Genomic DNA, 16,066 nt, shown 5'->3' on the forward strand with positions numbered 1-16,066 from the left:
GAGGCAAAGGCAATGTTTTAGTATTTTCTCAATCTAGATAGAGTTTTCTTCCATGAAGTTGCTTAATTCAGCTAATACAAGCTTTTTGTATCCAAAACATGCTGAAACAACTTCTCCAGTTTTAACCCCACTTGTGTAAACAATCATTTCTAAAAAGCTGTGAGATACTGCTTCACACAATGACCCCCTCTTCTTGTATAGGAAAAAGCAGTGATATTCATCTGGTTTCCCTAAGAAAATCTTAAAATTGTCATATCAGATCAATACACAACAGCAAAATGATTGCAATCATCTCACTTAACCTGCACAAATCAGATAGCATCACACTGAGGCTACAAATGAGCCAACAGCCCGGGCTGTTCAATTATCAATTCCAGTTAATACAAAAATAGGAGTGTTTCTTGAATACCTGTCGCTGGTTTTCTGTCTCTAGCCTCAGTCTGGCTTCTACACATCTTCTGGTCTCCAGGAAGGCTTGACGTTGTGCTCTGTCTGATAGGTAGCTAATGAAGATTCCTGCGGTGTTCATACACATAAATAACACTGCCTGGGCCGCTATCTGCAACAAATAACAAGCATGATTTGATCAGGTAACAGAAGCAAAAATATCTGTTTAAAAATATGAAGAGGGAATAAGAATAATGGCTCTCCAGTCATGTTGGCTGTAAAACTAAAAGGCTATGAAAGTTTGCATAGAGGAATCCCTTGGATCTTAATTAAAGGCATCAAATATATAACATTCTCTCTGCCTTGAGGAAGAAGTATAAAGTATTTGGGGGCATTAAACTCTAGTTGAACCACAAATGATGTTTCCAAGAAGTGACTCACAGGGCTATAGTCAGGAATGATTACAAACATAATTAACGATTTGTTTTTGCACTGCCTCTTCTGTAGAAGCAACTTTTTGATTTGTTTTATGGCTAGTTTGAGAGCAAAGCCATATTAAGGAAAACAAAGAGTGCCAGTTAGCTAAGAATTAGTATCAATTATAATAGTTATTCTGTTATTGATCAAATCAAATAAATTCATTTTCAGCTGGTGCCAAAGTACAAGCTTACATGATCTGAATCCCGAACTATCCAACAAGAGAAGCTGAATGCATAACCAAATACTTGCATAGCCTGTGCCTGTGTACACAAGCCCTTTATTCACCAATGCTTACGTAAGAGCTGCACTCTTTCCTTGTAGAAGGTGCGTCACAGCTTCTTTCATTGAGACATGAACTTAAATGATCCAAATGGGAGTGTATGGTTGGACAGTATAAATTCCAATGGCTTGTTTGCTTGTCATTTATACCTCTTTGTGCTCTGTTTATTTGTAAGGCATAACATATCAACAAGTGAGGATCTTTTAGGAAACACATTAAAAAATGTATAATGTTTGCGTGCATTATAGACAGAAAAGAGCCCTGCAAATTCAGTTCTTTATCCAACACTTCATTGCTGATGTATATTACAAGTTTATGGGAAGTCCTCTCAGCTCTTGCTTCATTCTGTTTTTAGGTTGTTTTATTCTTCTCTCTGTCATGGTGCAGTCAGAGCCACTGTGCTAATGAGGTGTCACTAATTGTGCCCTATTTTTCAGGGTTGCACCACAGTTCTTGTGACAAAGCAGCCATGGACTACATTACCCTGCATGCCAGCATCATCTGAGAGATGTCCAGGCTCTGATACTTATGCACCATAACAGTGAGGGTCATTCTTATAGGGTCATAACAACATTAGAACTGCCATGCAATGATGGACAAAGTGTTCAACACTCTGAATCCTGTCCCTGATAGCAAATTACAGAGAATGCTTAGGTAGGAGTGCATGTATAAGTCAAGTGCGCTAGAATGTTTTTCCTAAACTGTCCTGAAAGCTCCATCAGACTGTGGCTGAGGGACATCATTGGCTAAAAGTTGTATTTTTGTAGTGTTATCTGATAATCAGTTGTACTAAGATCCAACTTTTGCTTCTTCTAATAGAAGAAAACATTTAGAAAAACTCCTAATCTCATTTTGATGCTGTGACTTAGATCTGCAGGTCTCATTCCTCACATTCAAGTAGGTTGCTAAAGTGATATTTGATATCAAACCAAATGCATTTGGCAGAAACATCACCTTTATATATTCCCGTATTTCTGAATTTGGAACATTGTTCTATGATCAAACAGGGAATTCATTTACAGTTTATATGCCATGATTAAATAAGAATGCATATCCTGGCTCCATCTGAAGCTCTGCTTAATCTTTGCCAATAATAGAAGTCTAGGAAAAGCTTATGAGAAATAGGGTGTGATTAGCATGATCTTTGCATCATCCTAGTTTCCAGGATCATGTTCTTTACAGCACCTCTAAGCTGGAGCTGGCATACTCTATCCATTTGTTTAACAACCCCTGGTAGATCAACTGTGTGCACTTTTCTCTGATACTTACCTGAAGTTATATCTTTGGCCCCTACCACATCCCATGTCAAAAAATATCTACCATTTAATTAGGCACTTTCTGTTAAAAATGTTTCTTTTTTTTTTTTTTTTTTGCTTTAGTTTGCAACCTTATCATTTCTTTGAGTGCTCCATCATGCTTATGAGCATCATTTCATCTAATCATTACCATTTCATCTTCCTTTCAGCTCCCCTGATTTTACTGACATACAGCGTATCTCCTTGCAGCCTCTATTTTATTTAAGGGAGGAAGTTAAAACTATTTATTCTTATAGTGTTTGTCACCATCCCATCTCCTTATTTCTGCTTTCCTCTATCTCACCATGGTTGACTGGAGATGACATTCCCCAGATCAGCCAGCTTCCATCAGACACTTTCCATCTCTGCACAAAATAGAGAATACAGGAATTCAGCCCATGAGATAACTCCTTCCTGTCACAGACTGCTAGTAAGTGGGTCAACAAAGATGGTGAAGGCTCTGGAGATCAAGATGTGTGAGAAGCAGTTGAAATCCCTGTGTGTGTTCAGCCCAGAGCAGAGGAGCTGATGGGAGGCCTGATTGCGGCTGCAGCTCCTCACAGGGAGCGGAGGGCAGTGCTGAGCTCTGCTCTGTATGACAGCCACAGGGCCCGAGGGAACGGCATGGAGCTGTGTCAGGGGAGGGGCGGGTGGGGGTCAGGGACAGGCTCTGCACCACAGGGTGGCAGGCATAGAACGGGTTGCCCAAGGCAGTGAGCATGGACTCAAGCTGCCAGAGTGCAAGAAGTGTCTGGACAATGCTCTCAGACACATGGTCTGATTTTTGGGTGATCCTGTGTGGAGCCAGTGGCGTGAATTCAATTATCGTTATGATTCTCTTTCAACTTGAAATATTCTGTGATTTCAAGATTCTATGATTCTAAGTGTATGACGGTCTGACATAAGACCAGTTTGGACTGCACCATGCAGCACAACAACAGAAGTGTCAGCTGTGGATGGCTGGAGAAGTCAGCATTTTGTGTCATTTTGACTGACTTGAGGATAATCTATGCTCGCATACTAGAAAACTTACGGTTTAGGATGAAAAAAGATAAAAGTATTTTACAACATTTGAACTGTATAGTTCAGTGGTAAAAGCAGTGGCAGAGTATTGTTGTTTGCTTGCAAATTTAATTATAACATCCACATGCACCCAGTTCAGTCACCTGTCTCTGCTAATACTCAGGACAAGTGCCACTCACTTCAGCAGATCGCCTTTGAGCAAATGCAGTAGAATTTGGCCTTCAATTAGATTTCATGAGTCCATAATTTGATTTGGATAAAGGGATTTATGGAAAACATGCTACAGGTAAAACTGCAGCTTACTCAGAAACAGAATTTTTCTTATACATAGTAGTCTGCTTGAAACCAATCTGAGGAGGAAAACACTATGCCTTGCAATGATACTAATCTGTGGCTCTTGTTAATAAAAAGAAAAAAAGAAAAAGACATAAAATACTTCAGTCCCTTATTGTCACTCCTTTCACCTGCAGTTTACAGTGACCAATTCCAGAAGTCTTGCAGGATTTTCTATTGCACGTCAGGGACACAAACCAGGACAGACTGATTTTGTAAGATATACACAATTTTAGACCAACTAGAAGATAATCAGGAACAACACGGTAGGAAAGCTGAGGTATAGGATGAAAAAAAAAAGAAAATCTTTTCAAGACATTTATAAGCCTTTTAGCCTATTTTTACCTCGCACAGCACTCAAATAAGCAGCTATAGTAGAGATAACAAGTAATCTTAAAAGCATGAGTGACATGTTTTGATATTAAATAGGTCTTGGGGAGGTCTGCTTCTTAAATATTTAAAAAATGCGAACAAAAGGTATCATCACTGTGATGCTTGGGAATATCTGCAACAGGACCCACGCTGTCCCTGATGATTCGTACATGATCATCCATCCCCCTGTACTCAGTCCTGGTGAGGTCACATCTCAAGTACTGCGCACAGTTTTGGGCCCCTCATTACAAGAATGACATTGATGCCTTGGAGTGTATCCAGAGAAGGGCAATGAAGCTGTGAAGCTGTGAAGTTAACATGACAGAACTGAATGTAGCTCAAGAAAAGGAAATTCAGAAGGGCACAGTGAGGGAGTTAGTGCTGTTGAGAGCAGAGTTGGGCTATGTGTAACGATTTGGGGCCATTTCTCCTATTCCAAGCACCACAGTTTGTCTTGATTTGGACTTTATTCTGTTTTCTGTGAATTTATGAAGCACAGAGACTGAGTTAGAGAAGAGTTTGCAGATGTCAAGTTTTAGATCTTCAAAAATCATATCTGCAACATGTTTACGTTCTATTATGTTTTCTTTTGAAAAAGTGCAATTGTCCATCAGGGAATGTGAATCCATAAAGTCAGCAGTATAATCTCCTAATTCAGTGCTTTCTGAGACCTGCCAGTTAGGGTCAGTTATGCATTGTATAGTACCTGACTGAGTTCAGAAGACTCAAATAGCCCATAATCTAAAGTGAAATGAAAACATAACAAAATTCAACAAATCCAACAAATTGGAAATATGTTGGATGGTTAGAAAAACCTAAAAGAGATTCACTACCGCAGATCTTCATCATGGTTAGCACAGTTAGTGGTAGGAGATGTTCAGAAAACAGGATGAGGGAGATAGACTTTGTTCAGCCTGGAGAAGAGAAGGCTGTGAGGAGACCTCATTGCAGTTTTCCGGTATCTAAAAAGGGATTATAAAAAGGGGAAGAATCAACTTTTTACTCAGGTGAATAGGTGATAGGACAAGGGGGAATGGTTTTAAGCTCAAGGAGGGAAGGTTTATATTAGATGTCAGAGGGAAATCCTTCACAGAGAGAGTGGTGAGGTGCTGGCACAGGCTACCCAGAGAGGTTGTGGATGCCCCAACCCCTGGAGGTGTTCAAGACTAGATTGGATGGGGCCCTGGGTAACCGGTCTAGTGCCAGATCTGGAGGCTGGTGGCCCCGCCTGTGGTAGGGGGGTAGAAACCTGATGATGCTTGGGTTCCCTTCCAACCCAACCCATTCTATGATTCTGTGATTCACATGTAAAGCAAATAGAGATGAAGAAAAGAAAACTGAAAAGGTCCAGAAAAAAAATCTGAAATGTGGGAGAATGCTAAACATCTGTTTTACCATCTCAGATGAAAAAGAGAAAACTAATACTCTTCAGCAGGTAATTTAGATCTTCAGTATAGAAACAGAACAGTTCTGGGCTAATCTCACCAAAACACATCTGAAAAGTAAAGAAATCTCCAGCTGAACATTCCCAAGGAAGATTAACATTAAAGAGCAGAAATTTCATTCATTCCTGAAATGAGCCTGTTGGAAATTGTTTAATTATTTTCTTATCTGTCTTTCTAGTTTAGGATTTGCTTCAATGACAGATTGGAGTAGTTCTTGGTTGTTTTGGGAAGACTACGAAAGTAAAGCTGTTGTGCATCTTTAAGAGTGTTTTCAGCATGTGCCACATAAAGAACTTGTTGCTATGGTAATTATTATTGGTTAATTGGGTTTAGAGAGGAATTTTGATTCATAATTAGTTGTTTAACTAAAAATAGCAGCTTGCCACAAGATTGAGTTTTTACCTAAAATGTCTCAGAAACTTTATTCCTCACTACCTTCTCTATCCTTGCCTTACTTAGGTTGCTTAGACAGAAAATAACTTATGCTCTTAAAGAATGGATCGCCAGAAATGAGCTGAGGGATGCATAAGAAGTGTGGGATTTGAAATCAAAATTCTGTACTTTGTATAGAACAGGAACATCTGGCAGCACAGACTCCAGCACTCTCTCACTGCTAGGCTACAGCAAGCCTCTATTTCCAGCTGAGACCATGGTTTTATGAATCAAAGCTCTTGGCAGCAAAACCAGTAAGTACCTGTATCTCTGTTCTGCCTCTTGCCCACCTTGATCCCTCAGCACAGCTTCCCCTTTGTCAAGCCAGATCAATTATCTGTGGGACCCTACTGTGAACTGTATCAGGGAAATGGGCCAACTTAAAAAACAAACACTTGGCATTGGCAGTGATTTTCCTATCTAGAGCAGTTGTCTGATTGAGTTCACATCACAGCCTCCACAGGGAGAAGAAGCACGTGAGTATTCATAGTTGGTACTGCTGCTAACTCATTAAACTGAAATCTTTGCTGCTTTATTGTTAAGCCACTTTGTAAGGAGTTTTCTTATTCCCCAGATTCACTTTGTCTGACTTCTGGGATTCTGCTAAATGCTACTGGCCATGATAGATTTTTCAGTGTGTGTTTTAGACTATCAGTGCTTCATCAAAATTTATGGGAGCTCCACTTGCCCCACAGAGGTGCCTAAATTGTTGCATGAATTTCCAGATTTCCAGATCTGTTCCTGATCCTTTACATTGTCCAACTGTACAACAGCTGTTATGCTGCTGCTCACAGCTGGAGTGAGTGCTGAAGTCTTCTTTCTGATCCAAATCTCTGTAATTTACTTACAGGTGGGAATATAACATTTACTGGTGAAGACAGAGAGATATGGCCTATTCATAGTAAATTTAGACAAGCACAGACTGTGATGGTTAAGAGGTGTGCTTCGCCCCACCTACTTCTGGTTTTCTAAATGTGAAAACAGTCATTTGTGTATATAAGCTTCTGGGTATAAAGCTGAGTTTTATAATTCCTTTATGCAACACTTTCACAGGTACATCCTTTCTTCAAAAACTCAGAACTTGTTTAGCCCATCAGGACAACCAATTTTCCTTAAGAAGTTTCTTCTTGTTGCTTCCGAAGTGAACACTAGAGAACTTCATTATATACTTTGGATCACAGTCTGGCCCCTAAGGTGCATGAAATCTATAGCATCCAAGACTTATTGTCCCTGTCTACCAAAACATAGAATGTATGCTAAGAAATGATTATAAAATCATAGAATCATAGAATACTCTGAGTTTTAAGAGACCCACAAGGATCACTGAGTCCAACTCCTGATATACGACCAGCCAAACATCACTGGTTTCATTATAGAGTATCTTAACACACCTATTGCTCCTGCACTGCTAATGATTTGGAAAACAAAGACCATTCATTCTCCTGAGCAATGACATGTTTGTGCAAAATCAGTCATCCTATTTCAAGGCATAATTCAGTAACACATATCTCTAATAGTCAGAATAAGAGATCTAATTTGCTATTAGAAAAATAGCTATTTCCTCCTTGCTCGTTCCATCTCACTGAATCCATTAGAAATGTAGAAAATTGAATGTCTGAGTAAATTGTTCAAAGGTAGCTCAAACCATACAATTTGGTGATCAGCTATCAACCATGTTTTGCAACACACTGTGGAATGAGGGGCCTTCCCGGAAATTTGTATCATATCAGACTCATAAGAGCTGACATAACTTGAGTGATGTACGGAGGCAATAGAGTGAACATACAACCTTACTACTGTCATTGAACAGCCCCGAATGTGAAATCATTTTCAGTACATCACATCCATCTCCCTTTGAGTTAGTGTAATATTTAGGATACAGACCTAACTTTAGCAACAGCAACAAAAAAATCTGTTCTGTGACTTTTGGTAAACTTATTTTGGTGCTTTTCTTTTTATAGACATTTAGTTGGCTGGACACTGGCATAATGTCAGTACTAGGATCATAGTTCATGCATACAGGTGAATGAGCAGAAGTGGGTAAATTATCTTAATTAGGCAGTTTTCCATGGCTACAGGGAAGTCTGCTGGATCCTCTCTCTGACTCTCATCTAGGAACTGATCTTGAACTACACAATGAAATCTGGTAATCGCATCTCATGTTCATACCACTCTTTCATCATTACTGTGCACACAGGATGCTGTTACAGATAGCTGAAATGTTCCTGTTCAGAACAATCAGTCTTATCCTCTGAGATGAATAACATCCCCTATTCAGTGTTTTGTCTGCTGGGTAGGTACCTTCTCCCTCTACTCTCAGAAAAATGGATTATAGAATAATAAAAAGAAAAAATCTAAAGTCAAACCTTCTAGAAGTCTTCACTTTATTCTCCCAAAATGTCACCTCATTTAGTATGCTTAAATGTGGAAGGATCAAATGAGAATATCTATTTTCTTTTCAAAATACATAGGTTGCTCTGAAAGTAATGCCTCCTATTAATTTCCATGTAAACTACAACAGATAAGAGCATAAAATAACACTATTTAATCGAGCAAATTCTCATCTACAAAATACTGTTTTTCATCATAGTCACCACCATTACATACACATTTTTCCCAGCACTGAACAAGAGCCTGCATTCTGTGATTGTAATAATATGCACTAGTTGAGGTGACCCATTGCCACTGTCACCACTGCTAGAACACCCCCCCCCCCCACTACCTCACTGTGATGACATCCACTGTTTGGTCTCCTTTAGTGTTCAGCAAGTATCAGTGAATGTCAACAGAATATTGACAGAAAGATTCAACCCCCTACTGCCGTACCACGACCATCTGCCTCTGATGTTGTGGATCAACATAATAAAATGGGAGGCATTACTTTCTGAGCAGCCCTAGTATATATAGATTTCAAACTATAGTATATGTAGTATGGAATTCCTTTAAATTACTTGAGATATCTAACCAAGAGCAGCTTCTGTAAGAACTCATAGAAACTGATGAAAAACAAAGCACAATACTACACAAGTACCTGTGTTCATTGAAACTCACTGAAGTAGCCCATGGCAATCAGGGTAGGTTAGGAAGCTACTAAAATGATGTTTTTTGCCTGCTTATTGCTCAGAAGAGAGTGAAAAGCAGTTATGGATTTTCCATTACTACACATATGTATTTCAGACTTTTGAAGATCAGACTGACTTTTCCCTACACTTTTTTTTTTTTTAATGCAGAAGTTGATATCCCTTGCAAGCTATATATTTACTATTCAAAGTAAATGCAACAAATTACATTTGATAGAAGCCATATCCCATTTATAGCCAAGGGAGAAATCAATTTTTTACCCTTGCATTGCACAGATGAATATCTCCCACTTCAAATGCACCGGTTGGGAAACACACATCAGACATCACAGCTAACCTCTCAGTGAGAAAAGCTTCCAGCTGCTATCTGTCTGAAGATCTCTGAGATCATCATTGGGCATAAATGTGAGTCTGGACAATCTAAAAAAAGTGATCTCTAAAGTAACTTTTGGAAAATGTCCCAAGATTTCTCAATAGTTCTCTCTAATCTAATACAAGATAGCAAAGACAGAATAACTTCTAGTACTTCCTGTATTGTATTATGCAACTGATCAGGATGCATGGTGGAAAAAATATCACCAAAGCAGCTTTGCAGCACTGAAAACAGTTTAACCGTATTTTAAGGAAAACAGAATTAGGTAGTCTGAACTTCTACTAAATGGGTTTGTAATGGTGTTCTGCACAGCTGTTTTTATTGCTCTGGATAATGGCTCTTATCTGAAGCAGGATGTCAAAACTGAGTAAATGATAATTATGTTTGGAGGGCTGACAGCAGTTCATCTTTTCTGACACACTTTGTTGTTGTTTTCATCTGACCAAATGTATGCGCATCCCAACAATTACCTGCAGTATGTACTCTACCCCTCTTCCTGATGGAAATTGTCAATTTCCATGATTTTCGTACAGGTCACTCTGATTAACTGCAGTCTGCAGTATTACAACAGCCTCCACCAGAGAATATTGCCTAGCTACATTGGGTCAGGTTGTGCATGTTTCCCTCTGAATTATCAAGCTCTTTCTATAGGCAAAGGTAGGATTTTGCAAATCATTTTTTCCATTTGGTTTTGCAATGGAAAAAAAAAAAAAAAAGAAGAAGAAAAAGAAAATGTAAGACATAATGATCTTAACTTCCTTTTGGATCCTTTATCAAGAAATAAAAACTGTCTTATGAAAGGCACACCAGTCTGGGTGAGAGTGAGACTAATAATTTTTAAAAAGTAAAGTGGTTTAACTGAAGCTGTACTGAAAATACTCGTATGAAGAAATAAATGAGGGTGTCATACTCTTCACTGTCATTTTCCAAATTACATGTGTTCTTCAAAGCCTTCTTCTACATTAATGGGAAGTTCCACTGATCAGATGTTTGTGTTAATCAGTTATACCTGCTGGAAAACAAACAAACAGCTCCCCACAGATGTTCCTTTTTAAAACTATTAGCTTAAAAAAAAAAGGCTGAAACAGGCATGGAAACAAAAGCTCTTTACACTTCATTGCCAGCATTTTTAGCAAAAGTCTGAGTTTTCCGCACAGCTACACTTGTAACTGGCTGTCATTTTCACAGAAACACAGAATCACAGAATCACCAAGGTTGGAAAAGACCTACAAGTCATCCAATCCAACCATCCACCTATCACCAATAGTTCTCACTAAACCATGTCCCTCAACACAATGTCCAAACGTTCCTTGAACACCTCCAGGGCCAGTGAATCCACCACCTCCCTGGGCAGCCCATTCCACTGCCTGACCACTCTTTCAGACGGGTAATTTTGCACAGACCACAGACACCATTAGATATGGAGATCGCCCACTGAATCTACGGCTGATTTCTGTGTCAGATCACAAGGGTCCGCTTGCAGACTGGGTCAGGCTGTAGGTCTGCAACTCCAGAAATAATAAGGCAAATAATTCTTCTATTTTTTATCATGAATGTTTTGTTCATATTTAAACATACTTTTATAAAAGGGACCTAAAAACCACAATGAATGCAATTAACATTCACTGTATTTATTATTTCCTTCATGATTTCCTTTTGCTGTTAACTCTGAGAACCATGAAAACCAAGGAAAGACAGAACTGAGCAATCTCCTCTCCTAGCAAAACGCTAAGAAAAATGACTGAGATACTTGACTCTCCTTGATATTTTTGAACTATAAACGTGGCAGATATACCAAAGCCCTGCCCTGACTTTGGAGAAACTTTGAGTAGCATAAAATAGTGGATTGTATTTTGACAAGCCACTTTATGTTTACTAGACTTGGGAGTATGCAGAAGTTCAGGTATCCCAGGATGCACTAACAGCCAATACTGATATGACCTCGGGATAGACTGCAGGAAATAGAATAGTAAAATCATTAAAGTTGGAAAAGACTCCTAAGATCATCAATTCCAACCTTCAGCCCATCCCCACCATGAACACTAAACCATGTCTCTCAGTGCCACGTCTTCACGTTTCTTGAACACCTCCAGGTACAGTGACTCCACCACCTCCCTGGGTAGCCTTTGCCAATGCCTGTTGGATCTCTCTCTGACTGTCCTTTCAGATAAGGTGTAATTTGTTGTGCTTGGATCAACTCCGTTGATGCGTCTTAGATTCTGATGTGATGTTAGAATGATTCTGAACAATCTGTGAATATATGCATAAGCCTGCATGGAAAATTTTAAGATAGTGTAGCATGGGGTAATAAGGTCCAGGAGCCTTTGTCTTCTACAGCTAAGTTTAACACATCTAGGAACAGAAGCAGGCCTGAACTGTTAAGCTTTTTCAAGCTGTGTTTTCATTAAATCATAGAATGGCTTGGGTTGAAAGGAACCCAAAAGATCATCTAGTTCCAAACACCTGCCATGAACAGGGTTGCCTGCCAATCACTAGATCAGGCTGCCCAGGGCTCCATCCAACCTGGCCTAGAATACCTTCAGAGACAGGACATCCACAAACTTCAATTTTATTGAAAACAATTTAATGCTACTCAATATTGTCCGTAAAAGTCTCTTTTCCCTCCATTTTCTTTAACTCTCACCTATGAATTATACTAGAGAAAAGACAGAGAAGGGATATAGGAACAAATGGAAATATACCGGACAAAAGCCCCGAAAGCATACAGCACTGCAGACCACAGAATTAATGTTTTATTTCCCTGAGTTCAGCAAGGATAAACACTTTCCTTTGTGAAACCTGTGGGTGTTGTTTTACTATTAGTCATGGTGTATGCTTCAGTGTGGTGAGCTGGAAGTCAGAATGACATCAAAAGTACAAAGAGTGCTGTGGGAAAAAGTTGACTCAGTCCTTTGCATTGCAGAGTACGCCACACACAAATAATAAAGGATTAAGTTCCTTCTGCCACTTTGCTACCACAGAGATGTATGATGCAAGATTCACTCTGAATTGACATTGGTGTGACTAGGTAAGACGAATTCCGGCAGTGGTTTATTCTGGATTAACATTATGTCCTGATGTATGCAGCGAGCCAAATTCTCCTTGTCTGAAAATACAAGACATGTTTTTGCTTTTACTGCTTGTGTAAGCGTGAGAAATAGAAGCTATATTGTTCATGGGATATTAAATAAATGATACAAGACAAAGCAAACACTGTCTCTGATTTTTAATATTAAGACCTGCTGAAACCAATGAGAGCTTTAGGAGAATATTAAAACTTGGTGGACATAAACTAACAGGAGATGCCTCCCGGTGAATGCAAGATTTGATCCAATGTTTGGCTATGAATGTTGCCCACAGTTTTGTAGTTCAAACTTCGTTTAAAAACACCCACTCAGGAGCAAGGTCAGTCTTAATCTGCTCACAAGAGAGCTTATTGGTTTCAAAGGAGTATTTACTCTGGCAAAGCAGTGTTTGATGTGGGTGAGCATTTAGCTCATGTATCTTCTATATAGATCAGTGCAGCAGCAGTCATGATAGAAAAAGATTGTTCTCCTAGGAGTGCTAAAACAAATTGCTTGTAGCCTTGGTCATACAGGGTAGGAACATCAAAGCTGACAATGCCATGTTTCATGGCACAAAAATCACTCCAGAAATTAAGCTGAAAAACTGATTTTTTACTGAAATTTCAGAAAGATAGCATGTTCTGATCCTTTCAAAAGGGAAAACAGACACAATTTGTTTTAGAATGTGTTCTGTATTCCACGTGTGTTTTATGCCATTCTTTACACTGAACTGAAAATCCAACATTAATGTTCAAAACATTCATCATTACTAAGAGATTCCTGTATCAGGTAGGATTAGAAATAGCAGACTAAAAATATTTTAGTAAAGGTTTCTTTATAGTTGCTCTGAACTGCTGATACAGATTTTATAGCCTGGAAATAAAGGCATTTTGCTGAATGAGTGTATTGACCTTTATAGTAAGAAAAAAAACTCAAACCACAATTATCTTGGCAAAGTCAGAGTTTATTATCCTTGAAGAGAACATAATCCAACATGTTCCCTGAATTACAGAATCACAGAAACACCAAGGTTGGAAAAGACTTTCAAGATCATCCAGTCCAACCATCCACCTATCACCAATAGTTCCCACTAAATCATATCCCTCAACACAAAATCCAAACATTCCTCGAACACCTCTAGGGTCGGTGAATTCACCACCTCCCTGGGCAGCCCATTCCACTGCCTGACCACTCTCTCAGAGAAGTAGTATTTCCTAATGTCCAGCCTAAATCTCCCCTGGCACAGCTTGAAGTCATTCCCTCTAGTTCTATCACCAGTTACACGAGAGAAGAAGCCAACCCCCAGCTCACTACAACCTCCCTTCAGGTAGTTATAGAGAGCAATAAGGTCTCCCCTGAGCCTCCTCTTCTCCATACTGAACAATCCCCGCTCCTTCAGCTGCTCCAGAACCCTCCAGAACCCTCACCAGCTTTGTTGTCCTTCTTTGAACCCACTCCAGGGCCTCAATGTCTTTCTTGCAGCGAGGGGCCCAGAACTGGACACAGTACTCGAGGTGCGGCCTCACCAGAGCTGAGTACAGAAGGATAATCACTTCCCTGTTCCTGATGACAACACTGTTTCAGATGCCATTGGCCTTCTCGGCCACCTGGGCACACTGCTGACATCAATCAACACCCCCAGGTCCATTTCCTCTACGCAGTCTTCCAGCCATTCTGCCCCAAGCCTGTAGCATTGTCTGAGGTTGTTGTGGCCAAAGTGCAGGACCCGGCATTTGGCCCTGATGAACCTCATCCCATAGGCTTCAACCCAGCTATCCAGCCTGTCCAGATCCCTTTGTAGGGCCTCACTACCCCCAGGCAGATCGACACTTCCAACCAACTTGGTGTCATCCGCAAACTTACTGAGGGTGCACTCAATGCCCTCATCCAGGTCGTCAATAAAGATATTGAAGATGTTGAAGATTGAATTATAATTGTCTGCTGCTTGGAACACTTTTCTTTACTGAAGAAGGAAGAGAGCATTTTGTGTAAAAAGAAAAAGCTGAGTTGTCTGCTTTCCAGCAGAGATGGGGTGTTCAGCCCTAGGAAAGGTGCAGTGCTACTCCAATAACGTAATGCAGCCTCTAGTCTAATAGACCTATCTGGAGTGTTAGAGAAACTTTGCAAGAGACATATTATCCCATGATGTCCAGCACGAATTTGGATGTAAAAAAAATAGTAAGGATCCTTCCAAATCTTAATAATGCCCTATCTACTCAGCAGGTATGAAATAATTACTGTGCTTATTTATAGCATTGCATGCCCATATTGTTGCCATTATTTTCATGTGCACTGTATATCTGCAAATAGTTGTGAACACAGCTGTAATCCCAAAGTTTTCAGAGACTATATCTTTAAACATCTGAAGTGCTTATCTACTTTGCTTAGAGCAGAAACATCCAGGAGAATTCCTAATCTTCATAATTAAATGGCATATGCCCCTCAAATGTTTGTAATGAACAGAATACACAAAATTATGATGATCTGATTATATACTAATATGTAGCTATAAATAAAACTAATCTGAACTGGTATATGACATGAGGAAAACTGAAGGTCAATTACAATAAGATGATGATGACTTGAAATGTATTTTTGACTGCAATAATAACCTGTCATTCTGTAGATTCATTCACTGATGTTGCTTTTCTTTCAATTGGACATTATTGACAATATAGTCCTTTTATCAGCCAGTAGCCTCTTGGAAGAGATTATCAGATTCTATCATTTTCTTGCATAATCAGTTGGTTTTTGATAAATAGTTGATTAACTACATCCTTAGAAAACCACAGATATAAATAATGACATTGGAATTTCAGGGTTATTCAAACTAATCTGGGAGCTGCAGTGAAGGGACCATCAGAAATATGGAATTGTTAGCCTCCTTGGAAAGTGGAAAGTGAGAACACTTGGCATCAGAGTGACAATTATGAGCCAGTATCATTTTAATTATAAAAGTTAGGGCACAAGGGGACCTCGACAGGTCATTTAAGTCATGCTCCAGCTCCTGGATGTTACCTAAACAACTCCTAGCACAATTCTCCCCTAAAGTGATTAATCATACTTCAGGATGAAGCCTCCTGGGCAAATCCTAGTTACCTACTTATCTATCTCGTCACAAGAGTTCTCCTACTATCTATTGTAAATATTCCTTGCAGGAACTTAAGTCCACCACCTCTCCTGCTAGCTACAGGAGAAACAGAGAACAATGTCTTCCTCTATTCAGCAACTCCTTTCATATTTGAAGGCTGTCACAATTTCCCTTCAGCTTTGTCTTCTCAAGAGCAGTTCTCTATTCTGAAAGCAATATTGATACAAATCATCAGTGTTTTGCTGGGGGAAGTTCAGTTTCTATCATTTTAAAAGCAGGATAGTATCAGTTCATCAAATATGGTCCTTATTTTGGTAGATTGCCTAAGGATGACATGCCTGCCTTTAGTGTACTTTGGTAGCTAAGGTTTCTGATAAAGCTGCAGTGAGACCACAGTTCATGGACAGGTA

General features: G+C 39.4%; 1 protein-coding gene across 2 annotated transcripts in view; it reads right to left on the reverse strand.

Annotated features, from left to right (window-relative positions):
- The window catches only part of ADCY8 (adenylate cyclase 8), a 120,091-nt gene that overhangs the window by 89,960 nt on the left and 14,065 nt on the right, over positions 1 to 16,066 (reverse strand). For both annotated transcript variants that reach the window (XM_019614245.3, XM_010709320.4), the window contains exon 2: positions 410 to 559. In XM_019614245.3, the coding sequence (XP_019469790.2) occupies positions 410 to 559 (150 nt within the window). The remainder of the gene's footprint in view (positions 1 to 409; positions 560 to 16,066) is intronic.

This window comes from Meleagris gallopavo, chromosome 3 (genome assembly GCF_905368555.1).
Source record: "Meleagris gallopavo chromosome 3, MGAL_WU_HG_1.1, whole genome shotgun sequence".
Lineage (NCBI taxonomy): Eukaryota > Metazoa > Chordata > Aves > Galliformes > Phasianidae > Meleagris > Meleagris gallopavo.